The following is a 20947-nucleotide window of genomic DNA, read 5'->3' as shown; positions in this document are numbered from 1 at the left end:
TGTCTGAGCAGCTCAAGCTTCTCCCTTACTTGTGTTAGTGAAACTTTGTCAAAATTGTTCCTCGCTGACTACTTTATCTCACAAAAAGTTGGCCAATTTCTTGCTTGCTTGCTTGTTTTCAAATCACATTGAAGGAATGAATTAAGATTTTGGACTAAACATATAATAAATGTTGTTTAAATTGTTAAAGAATTTGGGAAAATAATCCTATTCAATGAGATTGTGTTTGTTTATACTTAATACCCCTTTTAGAAAATTGACATTATTAGTTAAAATAATATCAACTTAATGTCTATGTAAATCACATAGAAATCCCCAGGTCATTTCTTGGTTATTAAATGCCATAAGAACAGTTTTTATTTTATGAAGGGAATAGTGTCAAAAACTATTTCACAGTATATTAACATTTAATCCTTGAAAAAAAAAGTCATATTCTCAATGGAAATTAGTGAAATAAGGAATCACAAGTGTGAAGTTATATATTATATAATTTTTGTTCAAAAGTAAAATAAGTAACTGCACATTAAAAGTCCTGTATCTTTAAATGGTTCTTTAATGTGAGGATGCACAAAAAAAGATTCTGATCTTGTAATGTTTCTGCTTACAGACAATACAGGTAAAGCACAGTCATATAAATTATTTGTAATTATTTCAGTCATATAACTTTGCTTGGAAGCCATATGGTAGTCAGGCCTGGATTTTAATTCTCAATTCCACCTTTTACTGAAAATCCCTTAACCTGTGTTAACCTTAGTTTCTTCATCTGTATATAGCTACTATAAATAATATCACTTATCTTCATCAGGTTGAAATAAAATAATCAGTGTGAAATAACCTTTACTCTGTACAATTCTTTGTTATTTGAGCTTGCTGATACCAATGCTAAATCTAGCACAGTGATAAAAGTGATCCAGCTGAAGCAGGTTCCTGCCTCTTTTCTGCTCAACCAGGTTGATCTGGATTCCAGGCACATTGGCTGGGTAACAAGTGAACTTCCAGGAGGGGATAATCACATCATCAAAATTGAATTAAAAGGCCCAGAAAATACACTCAGAGTTCGACAAGTCAAAGTCCTCGGCTGGAAAGATGGTGAAAGCACAAAAATAGCTGGCCAAATTTCAGCCAGTGTGGCCCAGCAGAGGAACTGTGAAGCTGAGACTCTGCGAGTATTCAGACTGATTACGTCTCAAGTGAGTGTCCTTACAACATAGTCTAGCACGGGATAATTGATGTAATGTATTTTAAGAGTGTAACAAAATGTTCTGTGAAACTTGTTATAGAAAATTCTGGCTACAAATGTTGCCCATTTTTTCTTTTCATAGCCCTGAACACCTGAGTTTCATGCTGCATTTGTAATTAAGAAAAGTAGTAGTGTAAATTAGCAACAGTAGTATATTATAAAACCTGTGGAATCAGCTGATGAGTCCTCTGGCTATTACAGTGTTAATGCCTGTCATTAATTCCTTCTCACATGCATATCTTCATCAGGTATTTGGAAAGCTCATCTCTGGAGATGCTGAACCTACACCAGAGCAAGAGGAAAAAGCACTATTGTCATCACCTGAAGGAGAAGAAAAAGTATACAATGTATTTATTTGTATTCTAAAGATATTTATTTCCCTTTTTATTCTTTTTTTCAGTGAAATAATTCATGTATTGTATATTTTGATGGATATGTAATAATAGTTTTATGCAGTTCGTATTTTTTCTTAGAAGATGAAGGAACTATCTAAAAGAAATTCATTATTCATGTATAATCTAGCTAATATTTTAAGTAACAGCAAATTTGCTCTATGCCTTGGGTTTTTGTGTTCATTTGTTAGCATTTGTAAAATTTACTTAATCATTTCTGTGCTATACCCCATCAATTATCTTCTCCCTCTTCCATTGTCCCTGTCCTTCACAGTTCAGCTCAAAAGTACTGTCTTCTTCATGAACTTTTTTATGATTTATCTTCTTCTTGAAACTTGTTTATGATTTCCCCAAACAAAAGCAGTTTTCTCTCTGCTGGAGTTCATAATAATCTGTATGTGTCTCTTCTTCATTTTTCTCTTATGTTTATCTACATGGATGCTTTACCTCTTCTACTGAACCATAGCTTCTTAAAGACCAAGTCCATGCCTAATTTGTCTTGTATCCATCATGGTATAATCACATACATGTTCAGTAGATTTTTATTAGAATAACTACTCTTTATTACTGCTCTTGAAATTTCTTCTAAAAATAAAGTTGCTTTACTTTTTTGGTCCTCACTAAAACACTATACCTAAGACTTTTGTACCTTATCCATTTCCAAAAAGAGAAGTCAATTCTGACTAGTCTTAATATTCTAGTGTCTTTAAATGCTGCAAATAATCACCTTGGCAGCCCTTTGAAAGATAAATTTCAAGGATTTCCCTTGTCTCATCCTGTGTTTCCTAATACAGTAGTAGCTAAATCATTGCCCTGTTTTTGTTTGAGGTCTGAAAAAATAAGATTTCTTAAATGCTGGTAACTTCTTTCAGCATCTTTTGGAGATATCATTTGAATGACTACAAGACTGTGTAACTACCCATTAAATCAATTGAATTTTAGCAAATGTCGACTCTGTACTAAACAATTGTGAGAATGGCAAGCCCTCAAAAAGCCTGCATTCTGTTCTTGGTTATGAACCCTCTGCGTTCCCCTCACCCCCCAAAAAGAAATCAACAAAGATGCTACATAGTATATAAGCAAGTTATTAAATGTGTGAAAAAATTGCACATGACATAGGCTTTCAGAGTACCTTGAGATCATTGTGCCTTGGAGTGGTCAGAGAAGGCTTCTTAGAGGATGCTGGACTTGAGTTAGATCTGAAAGAGAATGAAGGTATTCAAATGAGATTAGTAGAGAGAACGGGAGCAAGGACTGATCGGAAAGACTCGCCTAACAGTAGGAGAGTGTACGTTGAGGAGTTAAGGCTGAATAGGAAAGGTTATACTGTCACTTGGGTGCCCATGAAATAACATGATTTTTAAGATAATCTTTTTTTTAAGTTAGATTATTAAAGCATAATTTACATACAGAAATTCCTCATTTTAAACTGTATCATTCAATGAATTTTTACTCGTGTACACTAATGAAATCATTATCACAATCAAGTTTGTTTTGTTTTGTTTTGCTTGAGACAGGGTCTCTCTCTGTGACCCAGGATAGAGTGCAGTGGTGTGATCATGGCTCACTGCAACCTCAACCTCCCAGGCTCAATGGATCCTCCTGCCTCAGCCTCCCAAGTAGCTGAAATTACAGGTGCATGTCACCATGCCCGTCTGATTTTAATATATTTGTAGAGATGTGGTTTTGCTGTGTTGCCCAGGCTGGTCTCAAACTCCTGGGCTCAAGCAGCCTGCCAGCATTGGCCTTCCAAAGTGCTGAGATCACAGATATGAGCCACCATGCCCAGCCCACAACCAAGCTTTAAAACACATCACTCCCCAAATTTCTCTCATGTTCCTTTGCAGGCAATCCCCCAGCCTCACACTTAGAACCTAGCAACTACTGAACTATATTCTGTCAGTGGTGTGTTGCCTTTTCCTGCATATTATATAAATGGAACCACACAGAATATAGTCTTTTGTCTTGTTTCTTTTCACTGTAGTGTAATGCTTTTGAGATTTATCCATGTTGTAGCATGTATGGTTGCTGAGTTTTCCATTATATGAATTTGCCACAATTTGTTTACCCTTTCATTTTTTGATGGATATTTGGGTTGTTTCTGCTCTGTGGCTACTATTAGTAAAGCTGCTGTGAACACTTACATACAGATCTTTGCAGGTCTTTTACCAATTATGTGTTTTCAAATATTTTCTCCTAGTCTGTGGCTTCTCTTTCAGAGAGCAGAAGTTTTCAATTTTGATAAAGTCCAGTTTTTCTGGGGTTTTTGATTCTTGATTTTTGTGTGTGGTCTAGAACCCAAGGTCACACAGATATTCTCTTCTTTTCCTTTAGAAATGTTATAGTTTTGGTTATTTTGTTTAGAACTGTATACATTTTAATTTTTATGAACCCTCTGCATTCCCTGTGAACCCTCTGTGCAGGAATTGAGGTTTATCTTTTGCATATAGATGTTCAATTGTTCTACTACGATTCATTGAGAAGACTATCATTTATCAATAGTGAATTTACCATAAGTGCGTAGATCTGTTTCTGGACTCTATTTTGCTCCATTGATCCATCAAACTGTCTTAATTACTGTAGCTTTATAAAAAGTCTTGATATCAGGTTCTAACTTTGTTCTTTATCTAAGTTATTTTGGCTACTCTAGATCTCTTGCTTTTCCATATAAAGCTTAGAATCAGCTCGTCCGTTTCTTTTAAAAAAAAAAAGGATGGAATTTTGACTGGAATTAACACCAAATTGATAATTTAGGGAGAATCACCATGTCAATAATATTGAGTCTTCGTATCTGTGAACATGATATATATCAGGGTTTTTTTTTTTACCTCTTTTTAAAGTTCTCTCAGCAGTGTTTTGTAATTCAATGTACACATCTTGTACATATTTTATTAAATTTATTCCTAAACATTTAATGTTTATAAAGCTATTATAAATGGTATTTTTTATTTCACTTTCCAGTTGTTCATTTCTAGTATATAAAAATAGAATTGATTTTTGTATATTAGATTTCTACCCTGTGATCTTAAATTTATCTACTAATTTCAGAAACTTTTTATAGACTCTTTGGGGTTTCCTCAGATAATCCCGTAGTCTTCAATAAATTTGGGTTTTTTCCTTTCTAAACTCTATGACTTAAATTTCTTTTCTTATTTTACTGTGTTATTGCATTGATTAAGCCCTTAAACACCATGTTGAATAGAAGTAGTGAGAACAGATAGCTCTGACTTGCTCTAGATCTTGAAAGTATAAACCATTCATTATTAAATGTGATGTGAACTATAGATTTTTGGGGGGTAAATGTTTTTAATAAGATTGAAGAATTCTTCTATTCCTAGTTTGCTGAGAATTTCTATCAGAGTGGATTTTTTTTTTTAAGAGATCTGATCTTACTCTGTCACCCAGACAAGAGCACAGTGGTACCTTTATATGTTTCTCTTTCTCCATTTCTTTTATTCAGTAAGATAATCCATATATTGCTATGCATTTTAGTCAACATGTGATATTAGCTTATATACAGTTCATTTTCCTTAAATGAACAAAAAAACTAGGTGATAGTAGCTACATGACATAGTGCTTCTTTTAGAGGTAATAAAAATGCCGTAATATTGACTGATGATAGTTGCACATATCTGAATGTACTAAAAACCATTGACTTGTATGTTTTAAATAGGTGAATAGCATGGTATGTGAACTATATCTCAATAAAGATTTTTTTTAAAAGCAAAAATAAATGATGAAAGAAGTAAACAAGAGTAAGATGAAAGAACTATCTAAAAGATTCATATATAATCTAGCTAGTACTTAAGTAGCAAATTAATGCTCTATTCTAAAAATTCACTTTCTTTAATAGATAACAGGACTGTTTCAGTCATCTGTTTCTTTTTGGGTAAGCTTTAGTAGTTCTGACACTGAAGCAATTTGTCCATTTCATCTAAGTTTCTGGATTTATTGGCATAAGTTGTTCATAATATAACCTTATGTCCTTTTAATATCTGTAGAACCTGTAGTGATGTCTCTTGGTGATTTGTGTCTTCATTCTTTTTTTCTGAAATAGGTTCGCTAAAGATTCATCCATTTGATCTCTTCAGAGAACTAACTTTTTGTTTCATTGATTTTCCTCATTTTTGCTTTTTTAAATGATTTCAGCTCACATCTTTATTTCTTACCCTGTGTTTGCCTTGTACTCGTTTGTTCATCTTTTTCTGACTCCTTAATGTCCAAGATTAGATCACAGACTCCAAGACCTTTGTTTTCTCATCTAAGTATTTAATGCTATTATTTTCTTCTAAGCACTATGTTAGCTGCATTTCACAAATTTGGGGTATTCTGTTTTTATTTTCATTCAATTCACAATGTTTTCTTATTCCCATTTTGATTTTTTTTTTTTTTTTTTTTTTTTTTTTTTTGAGACAGAGTCTTGCTCTGTTGCCTAGGCTGGAGTGCAGTGGTGAGCTTGGCTCACTGCAAGCTCCACCTCCGGGGTTCACGCCATTCTCCTGCCCCAGCCTCCCAAGTAGCTGGGAGTACAGGCGCCACCACACCCAGCTAATTTTTTGTATTTTTTTGTATTTTTTTAGTAGAGACAGGGTTTCACCACGTCAGCCAGGATGGTCTCCATCTCCTGACCTCGTGATCTGCCTGCCTCGGCCTCCCGAAGTGCTGGGATTATAGGCATGAGCCACTGCACCCGGCCCCATTTTGATTTCTTCTTTGACCCTTGGGTAATTTAGAAGTACCTTGTTTAATTCCCAAATATTTGGGAATTTTCCTGTTAGCTTTCTATATTATTAATTTCTGGTTCAGTTTCATTGTGGTCAAACTATATACTTCATATAATTTCAGTCCTTTTAAAATTGTTAAGATTTGGATTCTGGCCTATAATATAGTCTGTTTTAGTGAATGTCCATGTGCACTTCAAAAGAATGTGAACTCCGCTGTTGTTCTTTGAGGGGTTCTATAAATATCAGTTAGTTAAGAGCCTTAATATTCAAGTCTTTAAGAGCCTTACTGGTTTTTGGTTTTTTGCTTATTTACTTGTTCTATTTGGTACTGAAAGAAGAGTTTTGAAGTATCCAACTAACTGGATTTGTTTATTTGGAATTCATTCTACCTGGTAGCTGATCTCAACATTCTGATGGACTCCAAAAAAAAGTTTTGGTTTTGTAGACGATCAGCTTTTTCCTCATTGTTAGGGCGAAAGGGACATTCTCTTGTGGCTCTCTATCCTAAGAAATGTAAAACCAAGCATCATTTTTGATTCTTAAACAAAAGAGTTTCTTCAGTTTTCTTACCTGTAAAGTAGGCACAATATTACAGTTTACCTTCTGGGGTTGTTGTGAAGATTAAATAAGATTTTGGGCGTGTGTGTGTATGTGCGCGCGTGCATGTGTGCATGTATGTGTATATATACACACATATCTGTCACTTAGAAGAATAACATGCACTATAATAATAATAAGCCTATAAAATTTTAGTCTTTATTTTTTTCCTTATGATACATTTCTTTGATGACTGTTAGTGTTCCAATAGCTTAATTTAAGACCACCATCATCACAGAGGTTTGTTAGAACACTTTCCTTTTAAACAAATGTTATTTTCATGGATTGTTCTTCAAGCAATTAAATGTGGGATGTGAACTAATAATGTTTATAATTTAGAAATAGGTTTAATCAAAGCAACTCAAATTGACTACATTGAAGAAATTTGTGAAAAGATAATATACTTCTCTGGATTTCTTAAGTTCTGAAATTTTGTTCTTTTTATGGTCACTTTGGCCAATAGTGATTTCTTCAAACTTTATCCTTTGTCTTAGCATTATAAGCCTCAATTTAAAATAAATTTGCTTTAAAAATATATACACAAAATTATTTCTCAAGATACTTTGAAATATCAAATATACAAATTTTATTTAAAGAGACCGCTTCATTCTTTCTTTTTCTTCTTTTTCTATGTAAAGGCAACATCAGATGCTGACCTGAAAGAACATATGGTTGGAATTATATTTAGCAGGAGTAAGCTGACTAACTTACAAAAACAGGTTGGTTAAGAGCTATTTCATTGTCTTCATTAGTTTTTTTGTTTGTTTGTTTGTTTGTTTTGTGTGTGTGTGTTTGTTGGGTATAAAGCAGGGATGTCCAATATTTTGGCTTCCCTGGCCCACATTTGAAGAAAAATAATTGTCTTAGGCTACACATAAAATACACTAACACTAACAATAACTGATGAACCTAAAAAAAATTTTGCAAGAAAAAAAACTCTCCTAATACTTTAAGAAAGTTTACAAATTTGTGTTGGGCCACATTCAAAGCCATCGTGGGCCACATGCAGTCCCGCGGCTGCAGGTTGGATGAGCTTGGTATAAAGTATTTTGAAAAATTTATGAAGGCTTCTTTATGCTCACCCGTTTATAGGTCCTGCAGAATGTGCCTGCCGTTTTTTAGAGAGGAATGAGTATTTTGGCATACCTTCATCATTTTAAAGATTTTAATTGTGAAAACTTGCTTACCTTGCTGCTGTTTGTTTTGGGTAGATTTTTTATTTGGTGTCAAATACCCAGTTATATCAGATTTGACTTGTATTTCCCATATTTCTTTTCCCCCATTCTTTTGTATGTTGGCTGAGCAATTAACAGTGTTAACTATACCAGTGTTAATATTTTTAAATATAACCAGGTGAGGAAATAGCACTATATTGTTCATATAATGGGGTGCTCATAACATAAAAATATTACTTCAAAAGTCAAATAAAGTATAGATTTTAAATTAACCTGTTATTCTAACTTTTTTGAGATGGCGTCTCGCTCTGTCGCCTAGGCTGGAGTGCAGTGGAGCGATCTCGGCTCACTGTAAGCTCCACCTCCTGGGTTCACACCATTCTCCTGCCTCAGCCTCCCAGGTAGCTGGGACTACAGATGCCCACCACAACGCCCGGCTAATTTTTTTGTATTTTTGATAGAGACGGGGTTTCACCGTGTTAGGATGGTCTCAATCTGCTGACCTCATGATCTGCCCACCTTGGCCTCCCAAAGTGCTGGGATTACAGGCGTGAGCCACGGCGCCTGGCCCTATTCTAACTTTCTACACTATTATTCTTTTCAATAAATTACAACATGAATTTATTTTTGCTTTATCTTTCTAGCAGTGTTTCATATAATCTTAGATGCTTTCAGTTGTAAAATGTCATGTATAATTTCAGTATTGTGAATCTTACCAGCTATAAAGCACCTTATGAACATAATGGTAAACCATGAGAAAAAGTGTCTTCGGTGATAAAATTGATGATTGGTTTTTGATGTGCTAAACTGCAAGCATAGGCATTAACAACTTGCATATAATTAGTTTACACATAGTAGTTGATTTAAATATTTCCATTTTTATTGTGGCTCCCCTAGCTTTACCTGTTTTTGAGATGAGTTAAGAGAATGACATATGATGGAGAATTAACTGGGAGAATAGTATTAAAATTGGGTGTCAATTTACATTCTTGTCTTACTCTTTTGTTTGCTTGTTTTGCTAGGAGTAGTAAATCAAACTTATATTTTTATATGTTCTATGCTAACTTTAAATAGGTGTGTGCTCATATTGTCCAAGCTATTCGCATGGAAGCTACCAGAGTCCGTGAAGAATGGGAACATGCTATATCAAGCAAAGAAAATGCCAATTCTCAGCCAAATGATGAAGATGCCTCCTCTGATGCCTACTGCTTTGAGCTGCTCTCTATGGTTTTAGCACTGAGTGGCTCTAACGTTGGCCGGCAGTATCTGGCTCAGCAGCTAACTCTGCTTCAGGACCTCTTCTCGCTGCTTCACACAGCCTCTCCTAGAGTCCAGAGACAGGTGACTGATCACACCACAGCCTTGCCGTTGCTTGTGTTACTTGACCATTGTTAAAAGTTGCAATGCAAAATAATTATCTAAGGACCCTAAATATAGATTTTTATTTTGTAGTTTATTTTGTTTGGGGCCTGTATTTTACTCCTTTTTTTTTTTTTAACTGTTTATTATGAGAGTATAGAATACTAAAATATGTTCCATTTTTAATGTGTTGTGATAAAAGAGTATTCTGGCTACTGATTACCATATTACCATGAAATATATAATGTCATTTAGCCCTGACCAGAAAGAAAAGGTATTTTTTTTTCTTGCTGCCTTGGGTTAGTAATTACCACTACTATTACCATTTGAATATTATGTATATCATATTTCCTTCCTTCGCAAAATGTAAAATAGTGTTTAAATCATATTTCTTTTCTTAAAGATTTTGAAGTTACAGAATGGTAGTTAGGTACATTAAAAAATGAAGCCTGGGACAGTGTGCAGTGACTTATGCCTGTAATCCCAGCACTTAGGGAGGCAAAGCTGAGAGGATCCCTTGAGCCTGGGAGTTCAAGGCTGCAGTGAGCTGTGGTCGCTCCACTGCACTCCAACCTGGGCAACAAAGCAAGACCCTGTCTTAAAAAAAAATGAAAAAGAAAAGAAAACCTTAAAATACCAGTCTTTACATGGAATTCTCTCATTTTATTTTTCTTACCAGGTAACCTCTTTACTAAGAAGAGTTTTGCCTGAAGTAACCCCTAATCGTCTGGCCAGCATCATAGGAGTGAAATCCCTCCCCCCAGCAGATATCAGTGATATCATTCACTCAACAGAGAAAGGAGACTGGAATAAGCTGGGTATCTTGGACATGTTTCTAGGATGCATTGCCAAAGCACTCACTGTACAGCTAAAAGCCAAAGGAACCACCATCACAGGAACAGCTGGTACCACTGTGGGCAAAGGAGTTACAACAGTTACTCTTCCAATGATTTTCAATTCCAGGTTAGTTATTGCCTCTATTTTAGTACCAAAACAGAATAGAGTGAGCTACTGTTCAGAAATTTAAGACATAATTTCAAATTTTACTTTGTTAGGTTACTCACGAAATAAAATCCATAAACAACTGGCTCATATATAAAAAGAATGTCATGTATATAATAAAAGTATCAATTACAATTAGTGGGGATTAGAAAGTAAGCTGAATATGTGATGTCAGAATATTTGGATATCCATGTTAAAAAAATTCTAGATACCCACCTCCCATCATACGCAAAATTAAACTTCAGTTTTAAGTAATTTTTTTTTTTGCCACAATAAAAAGAAATAAACATGGGGGAATAAAGTAAAGTTCAGGTCAATTAAAGCTTTATGTACATTTCTTTTTAAAACTGTACTAGGACAAATTATAGAAAAATATTTTTGTAATCTTCAATTTGGTAAGATCTTCTTAAACAAAACACAGAACCCAAAGTCATATAGGAAGAAATTTATAGATTTGACTATATAAAAATGAAAATTACTTGGTAAGTGATAATAATTAAATGTTTTAAAATATAAGCAACTAAGAAAAATATTTAAACCTATATAATAGACAATGACTTATTAGCATAATATAGGAGAATGACTACAAATCAATTTTAAAAAGGCAAACAACTGATAAGAATAATAAATGACAAAAACAGTCAGTTCACAGAAAAAAACTTATAAATGCCAGTAAGCAAATGAGAATACCTCACTACTAATCAGATAAATGTAGATTAAAATAATTGCAAAGTGTCTTTGATGCTTTGGTAACATTATGAGGAAATAGGCATTTTCATCTCATATAAATTGCTGCAGCCTTTTTGGATATCTGTTTAATAATATCTATATTTTAAACATGCATATCTTTTGACCTACCAATTCTACTTCTAAAACTTTCATACATTTGCACCAAGATATATATACAAGGATGTTCTGTAATTGTGTGTAACAGTAGAGAATTAGAGACATCTGGAACAGTGCTGCTTGTGGAGTCAATCCATGACAATATGCAGACAACATCAGAATGTTAAGCATTGTATCACTTCTTCCTGTAGTCTTGCTAGGAAAAAAGTCAGCTGAACTAAATAGTAGTGTGCTTAGCGATATAGTGAATTTATGTTCTGGCACAAGCTTCACATTATCTGCATATGCACTAGAAATAAGTTGTGTGTGGTTCCTGGACTGTACTTCTAAAAGATGCACACAGAAATAATGTGCAAACAGAGAAATACTTGGAAACTCCAATTGCTTTAACTGCTGTCTTGGGATTTGGGGTAATGGTTTGATGAATTTTCTTTTTAAATGTTTTAATTGATTGTCACTTAAAAATCTAAAATGCTGCATTCTGAAATAACATTTTTATCTTTTTCATTTGTAAGTGCTACTGATAATTTATTGGCTTTGTAAATGCTAATTTTTCTTGTAGTTATCTCCGACGAGGTGAAAGTCATTGGTGGATGAAGGGCTCAACCCCTACCCAGATCTCAGAGATCATCATTAAACTTATCAAGGATATGGCAGCAGTAAGTTCCCATTCTTCTGACTGTTTTGGCAGAGAAGTGCAGCAGGAATCTGACTGACAAAACAGCTTACTCTGCTGAACTGATAGGAGTTGTAGATTAGTGTAACTTTACTTAAAGACTATTTTTAGTATGTTAATTATCATGCTGTTTGTCTTTTCAGTGAGTGATAAATTTGTCATTTATGTAAACCATGTTCATTTCCAATTTTCCAGTTAATTTGTGTGAGAATTGTTACGTGACTTTAAAATCTAGTAAAATAAAATATGCCCTTTCAGACCCTAAGAAAGAACTTGATTCCAAAAACCTAAAGGAAAAAAGGGAGAAGAGAGCTCTCGGAAGTGGAAGTTTCTCATTCTCCTCAGTCTTCATGGTTTTTAAACTCTTTATTCTTCTTTATTAATGTCCTATGCCCTCTGTCTTAAGATGGTGGCTTCCAAAAGAGATCTGGGAGTGTGGAGGTCAGGGAGTTACTTTACAGCATGCCTGGCTCTGATGAGTTGCTCCTTGACATTTGCCACACATTCTATTGTATTTCTAGGAGACCAGCCTGAGAAGGACAAGATAGTGTGGAATGTAGAGTCAGAAGGAATAGAAGGCAGCTTGGAGAAGGAGGAGGAATTGAACCGCCCCTTAAATCGTGTGGATATAAGAAGTGGGAGGATTTTCTGGGGGAAAAATGAAATTCTATCACTTTTCCCAATAGCATGGACATTTTCTCAACCTCTGTGGCAAGCAGACTTTCTCAGGGTGTTCATTGGATTAAAATATTTAGGAGTAGTACTTAGGAACACCTAAATTATATGACAGCTAAATGTTTGTTCATTACAAATCAAGGTAGCAAATAAAGATAGTTGCAGTTTGAACCTGTTTATATTTTAGGTTCCAGTAATGCTCATCTAAAGCAGTTAGCTTCACTGTGTAAATTTTATGCTCAAACATAGATAACCTTAGTATTTCTGTTATGTTTTTATCAGATGTGAGAGGAATTACCCTTGACTTTCCAGGAAAAGAGTATTGAGCACTTAATTATTTATTTATTTATTTTTAAATATCAAAATGATGATTAGAAGTTGAATTTTGCATAGGATCGCAAAGAAATTTTAGTTCAAAAGTCTGTGCCCGTGATCTAAAATTCCATGGTCTCACTAAAAACAAATACTTCCTTTTGATAGGAGATGTTATTTAAGAAAAAAGAATTTACTATGGTAATATATTTCTGGTTACTTATTAAAATATTCTGTTCTACTCAACAGGGTCATCTGTCAGAAGCTTGGTCCCGAGTGACAAAAAATGCTATTGCAGAAACCATCATTGCCTTGACCAAGATGGAAGAAGAATTTAGGTCTCCAGTGAGATGTATTGCAACAACTAGAGTAGGTTTTGCTTTATTTTGTTTTGTTTTAAATTTGGTCTGTATCATTGCATGTTCTTTTTCAGTAATAGATTTAAACAAATGTTAATCACTAAGTCAATGTAATTATTTTTTGACCAAATACTGTATTTATTGAAAAAGTATAAAGAGCTTTTATATTATGAACTAGTCATTACTTCTCACTGTTATGTGTTCTGTGTCACTTGTTTTTGTTATTGTTTAGGAAGCCAAGGATACACTGGTTAGAAAAGGCTAATTGCATTGTACGTTGTTTGTGTGTTGTCTTTCTAATGATCTGTTTACTGTAGTTTACCACAGTAAGTTTCATGTCGGCATTATGCTGTGATAGACCAAAGGTCCTTTGGAGACAAGACCCCTGCCTATACCTGGTTGTTCTAATGTAGAGCCTTATAACTTACTTAGAGGGTTTATAGGTCTTATTTCTAAAAAGCAAGAAGTGCTTGTCCCAGGGCAGGGTCAGGGTGGAAATCTCTGAGGAAATGAGATTGCATTCTTCGGATGACACATTTATAGTAAGTTTTAACCTACTAGATTTCATGTCCCATATGCTTCCAGAAAAGATTTGAGATTTCCTTGAAGCAGGGCAGTCTGACAACATTAGGAAGAAGTGAATGCTGGTAAAAATTGCTTACGTTAATCCTCAGAAATCTGAAAAAGAAGATAAACTGTATATCCCTAGGGCAGAAAGAGTCAATTTATGCCATCTTACTATTGTTGACTGTGACACCTGAAGCAGGTATTTTTGACAGTAATCCTTTCCCACCACTCATGTATTGCTTTCTTTCAGTCTGCATTCCCCTTCCTCCTTGCATGCATTATTTGTCTTTTTCTATTTTTCTGTCCCTATTTTAACATCTCTTGCTCTCTGTATCCAATGACACATGCGCTTCTTAGAGTTGAGCTAGTTAAGTCATTTTCTACTCTTCATTAATGAGGGGATATATCATTCTATATAAAACTGAAGCTTACCCTTTAAACCTCAGAAATTTTTAACAATTTCTGAGAACAGTTGTCTTTTCTTTTTTTTTTTTTTTTTGAGACGGAGTTTCACTCTTGATGCCCAGGCTGGAGTGAAATAGTGCGATCTTGGCTCATTGCAACTTCCGCCTCCCAGGTACAAGCAATTCTCCTGTCTCAGCCACCCAAGGAGCTCGGATTACAGGCATGTGCCACCATACCCGGCTAATTTTTTTTGTATTTGGTAGAGACGGGGTTTCACCATGTTAGTCAGGCTGGTCGCAAACTCCTGACCTCAGGTGATCCACCCACCTTGGCCTGCCAAAGTGCTGGGATTACAGGCATGAGCCACTGTGCCCGGCCATATTTTTGAGAACATTTTCTAAAGCTTGTTAGACGTTTATGTATTTCTGACAAAGTGCACTGAGTATAGTATTAGGCCTTCTGGGGCAACAAAGACTTCCGAGGAAATTTTATTATCTAGAAGGATTTAATGTGTACCTGATACTCATGGGACTATACACAATTTAGCAGTTGCTGTACCACCTTCTTTGGCATTTAATGCTTCAGTCAGGTGATACTAAATGGAAAAATATGCAGAAGGCATTAGTACAGTAAATATTAAATATGCCAATTCATTTATTCATATGTTGTTTACATAGTAGAACAATAAAGGATAATTTTATTTGTCAGATAGAAGACGAGGGTTCATCAGAGAAAAGTCACTTGTTCAGTAGATATCTGAGTGCCTTCTGTATGCATGGCACATAGGACAGTGATCGTGTATACCTGCTACCACATCAGGAAGACTTGAGTGCCACTGAGTATCTGTGTATTTCAAAATCAACCAGCATTTATTGAGCTGTTGTGATGTGTCACAGTCAGCATTTCATAAGTCTTTCCTGAAAATTCAGTAGTGTAACAGCTTTCCCTTTCAACAGCTCTGGCTTGCTCTCGCATCCCTATGTGTTCTTGATCAGGACCACGTAGATCGTCTCTCCTCGGGGAGATGGATGGGAAAAGATGGACAACAAAAACAAATGGTGAGATCAGAATTTTGTAAAAATTTATCTTGCTTTCCTTTACAGTAAGCTTTAGCTTAGCTTAAAAACAAACAAACAAACAAAAAACACATCAATGTACACAGTTAGTGGATCTCTTGAAAGACTGTGTCCCTTTGGCCAAGTTCATCTCACAAGTCTATTTCACTGAGAATCCCTTCTTCATAGTATATGGAAACTTCAGGGGCTTTTAAGTGTATAAAAGAGCTTTCTTCTTCTTCTCTGAGTCATGTTTGCATCATATCAAAATTTATTTTTAGCCAGAGTCTGATTCAGTGGCTAGATATTTTCCTAAAATGTAGTCAGTCTTATAGTAGGAAGGAAATAAAGCAATAACACAGGCAACATGACACACCACCTGTTCACATATATACTTAAGTAGGTTTGATGGATATCTTTAAGTTCACTAGAAGGGAAAACTTTCCATAGGCCCTTTACCATTTTCTTATTAATGTTCAAGTTTCAAAAATAAACAGTTTATTCCTTTGGCATACAGAATGTTTGGATACATAATGGGGCAGACATTTCTTAAGTCTCTAAGTAACAAAGTATACCTGTTCATTGTATTAATCATTGAACCTGCAAAGTGCGTTAATCATTGAATTTGGAGTTTTGAGAGATAATTTTTATAGTTAAGTACATTTGCAATAATTTCTATCTAATATTCAGATTCTAAATTCTTAATAGACTTCAGAATAACCATTTATTTTTGTAAATAAATTACATTCAGTTTGTCTGAGAGTCTGGGACTTTCTTGTTAATCTAATGTAACATATGGAAATGTCTTATTTTAGCCTATGTGTGATAACCATGATGATGGTGAAACAGCAGCAATCATTTTATGCAATGTCTGTGGAAATTTATGTACAGACTGTGACCGATTCCTTCACCTTCATCGAAGAACCAAAACTCATCAAAGACAGGTGAAGATTTTTGTCTCTGGAGCATAAAATATGTTCAGTGAATTTTGAAATAAATGTGTGTCGAAGAGGCTTGGTGGTGTAGGGGGAGAAAGTGGACTTCGGAATCAAAGACCTTGGTTGAGTTCACAGCTGTCTCACTTACCATCTATAAATAGCAAGTTGTTTTATGTTTAGAAATACTTAATTTCTCCATTTATAAAAAAGGGACTGCTGTGAAGATTAAAGAGAAAATTGGAAATATTCAAAACTTCTTAGGGTACTTAAATGAAAGCCATTATTATTATTGAATAATTAAATTTTATACTCTCCCTTTCAGTGTGATAAATAAGCATATTTTTCCCTGTTCTTTAATGAAATAATAGGTCTTCAAAGAAGAAGAAGAAGCTATAAAGGTTGACCTTCATGAAGGTTGTGGTAGAACCAAATTGTTCTGGTTGATGGCACTAGCAGATTCTAAAACAATGAAGGCAATGGTGGAATTCCGAGAACACACAGGTAAAAGGTTTAAAGATTAAGCCACGCCTTTAAAACTCACAAAAAAGATTAAACCATGCTGACTGATTATAACTAAACTGTGAATAATTTTGAGTGATATTCTGATGTTTAATTAGGACATCATTGTTCACTGTCTACGTTATTATATTTACTAAATATATAGTGTTCTATGGTGGAGAGAGCATTAGACCAAAAGTCAAAAAACCTGATATGCCACTAACTAGCTGTGTGGCCTCGAGCACGTCACTTAACCTCTCTGGAACTCATTGACTTCATTTATAAAGTGAGAGGGTCACAACTAATGGGGCTCCATAGATAAAATAGATTTCTACTGATAATTCCCTTCTAGTTCTGCTAGTTGTTGCCCCACAATAAAAATTGCTGTACTTGTTGATCACTAAGATCTCTATTTATTATAAAGTTGTATGATTTCATGATATTTTTAGAGATTTTTGTAGACCTAATGCTTCTGAAGGTTTTGTGAATGGTACTGTTTCCATTGATAGCAATAAAGTAATTAACAAAAATGAATAAACATTAAACAAAAAGTAACATGTATGTTAAATGTATTTTTATCTCTAAAACATAGTTTTCATTTTGCTGTTTTTCTAAAGTAAATCTTGTATATTCCTAGTTCAAAGTTATGTTGAATCTTACAAATTCTCAGTTTTCAGCACATCTGCAGTCTGTCATTTGACTGACACAAACTTCCAATGTTGGAGTTAGGTGTAAATCTGAATCAATTGAATTCTAGGGTGACTTTTCATGCTGCAAAGGCATGACCTTCTTTTCTTATAGCTGATTTCTTCCTCCTATAATCTGTCAGTGCTGTATATTACATTAATAAATGTTCTAATGTCAAACCATCCTTGTAGTCATGATATAAACTATCCTTTTTAAATAGATTTTTCTGTAAATATTGCTGAATTCAATAATTGATATTAATTATAGTTAGATTTTTATATCTGTGTTTAAAAATCAGCTTGGTCTGTAATTTTCAAACCTTCACATTCTTTTTCTTATTGCTCTGTTCTTGTTTTATGGATTCTGTTTCTTCTTTAAGTATTTCAAACATATTTAAATTCCTTTTCAAATTGCAGAGTTCCTGAGGTAGGAATTCTGTTTTTCAAGTTTCATACTCTGATGATAGGCTTTATACTATGCCTTATAATTTTGTTATATAAAGATACTTAAAGATTTCCCTAACTTCTGTGTAGTTTTATTTAATTTTTGGGGTTTTTTTTTATGGTATTGTGCATTTGGAGTCAGGGGCTTGTCACATCTTCTCAGTCTGGTAACTTGACTAGAAGTCTAGTCTGTTTCTTTCACTGAAAAAAATATGTTAGTCAAGAATATGTTTGGCGCCGGGCGCGGTGGCTCACGCCTGTAATCCCAGCACTTTGGGAGGCCGAGGCGGGCGGATCACAAGGTCAGGAGATCGAGACCACGGTGAAACCCCGTCTCTACTAAAAATACAAAAAATTAGCCGGGCGCAGTTGTGGGCGCCTGTAGTCCCAGCTACTCGGGAGGCTGAGGCAGGAGAATGGCGTGAACCCGGGAGGCAGAGCTTGCAGTGAGCCGAGATCGCGCCACTGCACTCCAGCCTGGGCGACAGAGCAAGACTCCGTCTCAAAAAAAAAAAAAAAAAGAATATGTTTGGCTTCAGATAGGTCTTTAATTTCTTTTTTGTGTGTGTCATTATTTACTTTATAATTAGGACAACTTAGAAACCTTCCGTTCTAAAACTGTCAGGCTGATTTACCAAGGATAGCAACTGATATAAACCTAGTTTGCTTTTTAAAATTTAGTTCTGTTAAAATATGTGGAAAACATATCCATCAGAAGGATTTTTATTTTTCTGCTTGAACCTAGGCAAACCCACCACGAGTAGCTCAGAAGCATGTCGCTTCTGTGGTTCCAGGAGTGGAACAGAGTTATCTGCTGTTGGCAGTGTTTGTTCTGATGCAGATTGCCAGGTGAGTATATAGTGACACAGGCTATCCCATTGAGCAATGGTCCATGTTCCCCTGTGACACCTTTACTTCACATAGATAAGAGTTATAGCTCAGCATCACTTCAGCGTCCTAAATGAATGTATTACCTATGTGAAGCGTCAAATGCATTACCAAAGTTGGAGAATGGGTCAAATAAAGCTCTCAAGCCCAAACCACACTCTTTTTGTGTGTTTCTGTTACCATGATCATATGTATTTAATGTTTACTTTTGTATTAGAAACAGTTAAAAATTTATGAACTGTATTTCCTTTATCCCTTACACACATTATTCACTTATTTCCTTAAAATACATTTTCAACATCTAAAAGTTCTTTAGTCCTGAACATATATAAACATATTCTATGTTGTCCAAATGTTTTTGGTTTCTCAATTCATTTAATAAGAATGTGGATATGCTCAGAGAGTGAGAGGTACCTTTTTAAAAAAAAAAATAAATAAAAAAAAAAAAAAAAAAAAAAAAAAACACGTTTTGGTGATGCAGGGAGTGGTGACTGGGAAATTATACATTGGGGAGCTTTTTTTTTTTTTTTTTTTTTTTTTTTTTGAGACAAGAGTTTGGCTCTGTCGCCCAGGCTGCAGTACAGTGGCGTGATCTCGGCTCACTGCAACCTCCGCCTCCCGGGTTCAAGTGATTCTCCTGCCTCAGCCTCCTGAGTAGCTGGGATTACAGGCGCGCGCCACCACGCCTGGTTAATTTTTGTATTTTTAGTAGAGACAGGGTTTCACCATGTTGGTCAGGCTGGTCTCGAACTCCTGACCTCGTGATCTGCCCACCTCAGCCTCACAAAGTGCTGGGATTACAGGTGTAAGCCACGACTCCCAGCCAGGAACTTTTTGCTTCATATCTGTGCATGATAACAAAGATGAAATTATAATTCACTTATCAGCATTCCCTTTATAGAGAGTGGCATTTTTTTAAAATCTCATCAAAAAAACCAGACTTTGTTAAGAAACCTAATTTATATTCAAACAAAGATTAGAAATAACTTTACTTTGTTGTTACTTGGCCTGCATAGATACTTCCTGTGGGAAAATAATCTGTGGAAATTTATATAATAAGGAAAATTACCAGAATGTGTGCCTTTTTAAATACTTGTGTAACATTGTAATTCATCTTTAACAGGAATATGCCAAGATAGCCTGTAGTAAGACGCATCCTTGTGGCCATCCATGCGGGGGTGTTAAAAACGAAGAGCACTGTCTGCCCTGTCTACACGGCTGTGACAAAAGTGCCACAAGCCTGAAGCAAGATGCCGATGACATGTGTATGATATGTTTCACCGAAGCGCTCTCAGCAGCACCAGCCGTTCAGGTTGCCTCAGCTTTTAAAGTATTGAATGTATCCAGACATTAACACGGGGAATATATTTGTCAAATAAACAGTTGATTGAGGCCGGGCGCGGTGGCTTACGCCTGTAATCTCGGCACTTTGGGAGGCCGAGGCGGGCAGATCACAAGGTCAGGAGATCGAGATGATCCTGGCTAACACAGTGAAACCTCGTCTCTACTAAAAATACAAAAAAAAAAAAAGAAAAACTAGCTGGGCGTGGTGGCGGGCGCCTGTAGTCCCAGCTACTCGAGAGGCTGAAGCAGGAGAATGGCATGAACCTGGGAGATGGAGCTTGCAGTGAGCTGAGATCATGCCACTGCACTCCAGCCAGGGCAACACAACCAGACTCAGTCTCAAAAAAAAAAAAAAAAAAAAAAAGTTGATTGAAAATTTTTTTTTATATCGCTAGGCAGAAGTGTTCTTTTAATCTGTGCATCTACCAGGCTAATGAGGAGTAAATTCTGCCTCTTTATGCTGTGCTTCCTATGTTGCATGCTCAGCATTAGTTTGTGAATTTGTGTGAGCCTCTATAATCAACAGAATGTATAAAATGTTCAGGGGGGATTATTAGATTATCCCCCAATAGCTAAGGCTCTTCTTAATTTCCAAAATCCAGAATGGTATTTTTACAACATTATATAATTGATCTATACATAATGATAAATACTTTTATACATATATAAGTTACTGTGCACTCAATAAGTTTTTTTAACTTTTACCCGTTGCTTATATTTTCAGTTCTCATGATTCCAAGATAATAATAGTCTCCAAAACAAAAT

At 35.2% G+C, this 20947-nt stretch overlaps 1 protein-coding gene across 20 annotated transcripts in view; it reads left to right on the top strand.

Annotated features, from left to right (window-relative positions):
* MYCBP2 (MYC binding protein 2) overlaps positions 1-20947 on the top strand; it is a 1055480-nt gene that overhangs the window by 1019357 nt on the left and 15176 nt on the right. For 18 of the 20 annotated variants that reach the window (XM_050766397.1, XM_050766404.1, XM_050766398.1 and 15 more), the window contains 12 exons: positions 951-1190; positions 1489-1587; positions 7592-7672; positions 9203-9469; positions 10167-10450; positions 11898-11994; positions 13248-13367; positions 15286-15387; positions 16200-16328; positions 16691-16823; positions 18696-18799; positions 19962-20150. In XM_050766397.1, the coding sequence (XP_050622354.1) occupies positions 951-1190; positions 1489-1587; positions 7592-7672; positions 9203-9469; positions 10167-10450; positions 11898-11994; positions 13248-13367; positions 15286-15387; positions 16200-16328; positions 16691-16823; positions 18696-18799; positions 19962-20150 (1845 nt within the window). The remainder of the gene's footprint in view (positions 1-950; positions 1191-1488; positions 1588-7591; positions 7673-9202; positions 9470-10166; positions 10451-11897; positions 11995-13247; positions 13368-15285; positions 15388-16199; positions 16329-16690; positions 16824-18695; positions 18800-19961; positions 20151-20947) is intronic. The other 2 variants (XM_050766418.1, XM_050766399.1) reach the window with 1 other exon arrangement.

This window comes from Macaca thibetana, chromosome 17 (assembly GCF_024542745.1).
Source record: "Macaca thibetana thibetana isolate TM-01 chromosome 17, ASM2454274v1, whole genome shotgun sequence".
Lineage (NCBI taxonomy): Eukaryota > Metazoa > Chordata > Mammalia > Primates > Cercopithecidae > Macaca > Macaca thibetana.
The sequence above is the reverse complement of the archived record's forward strand: the minus strand, read 5'-3'. Positions and strand labels throughout refer to the sequence as shown.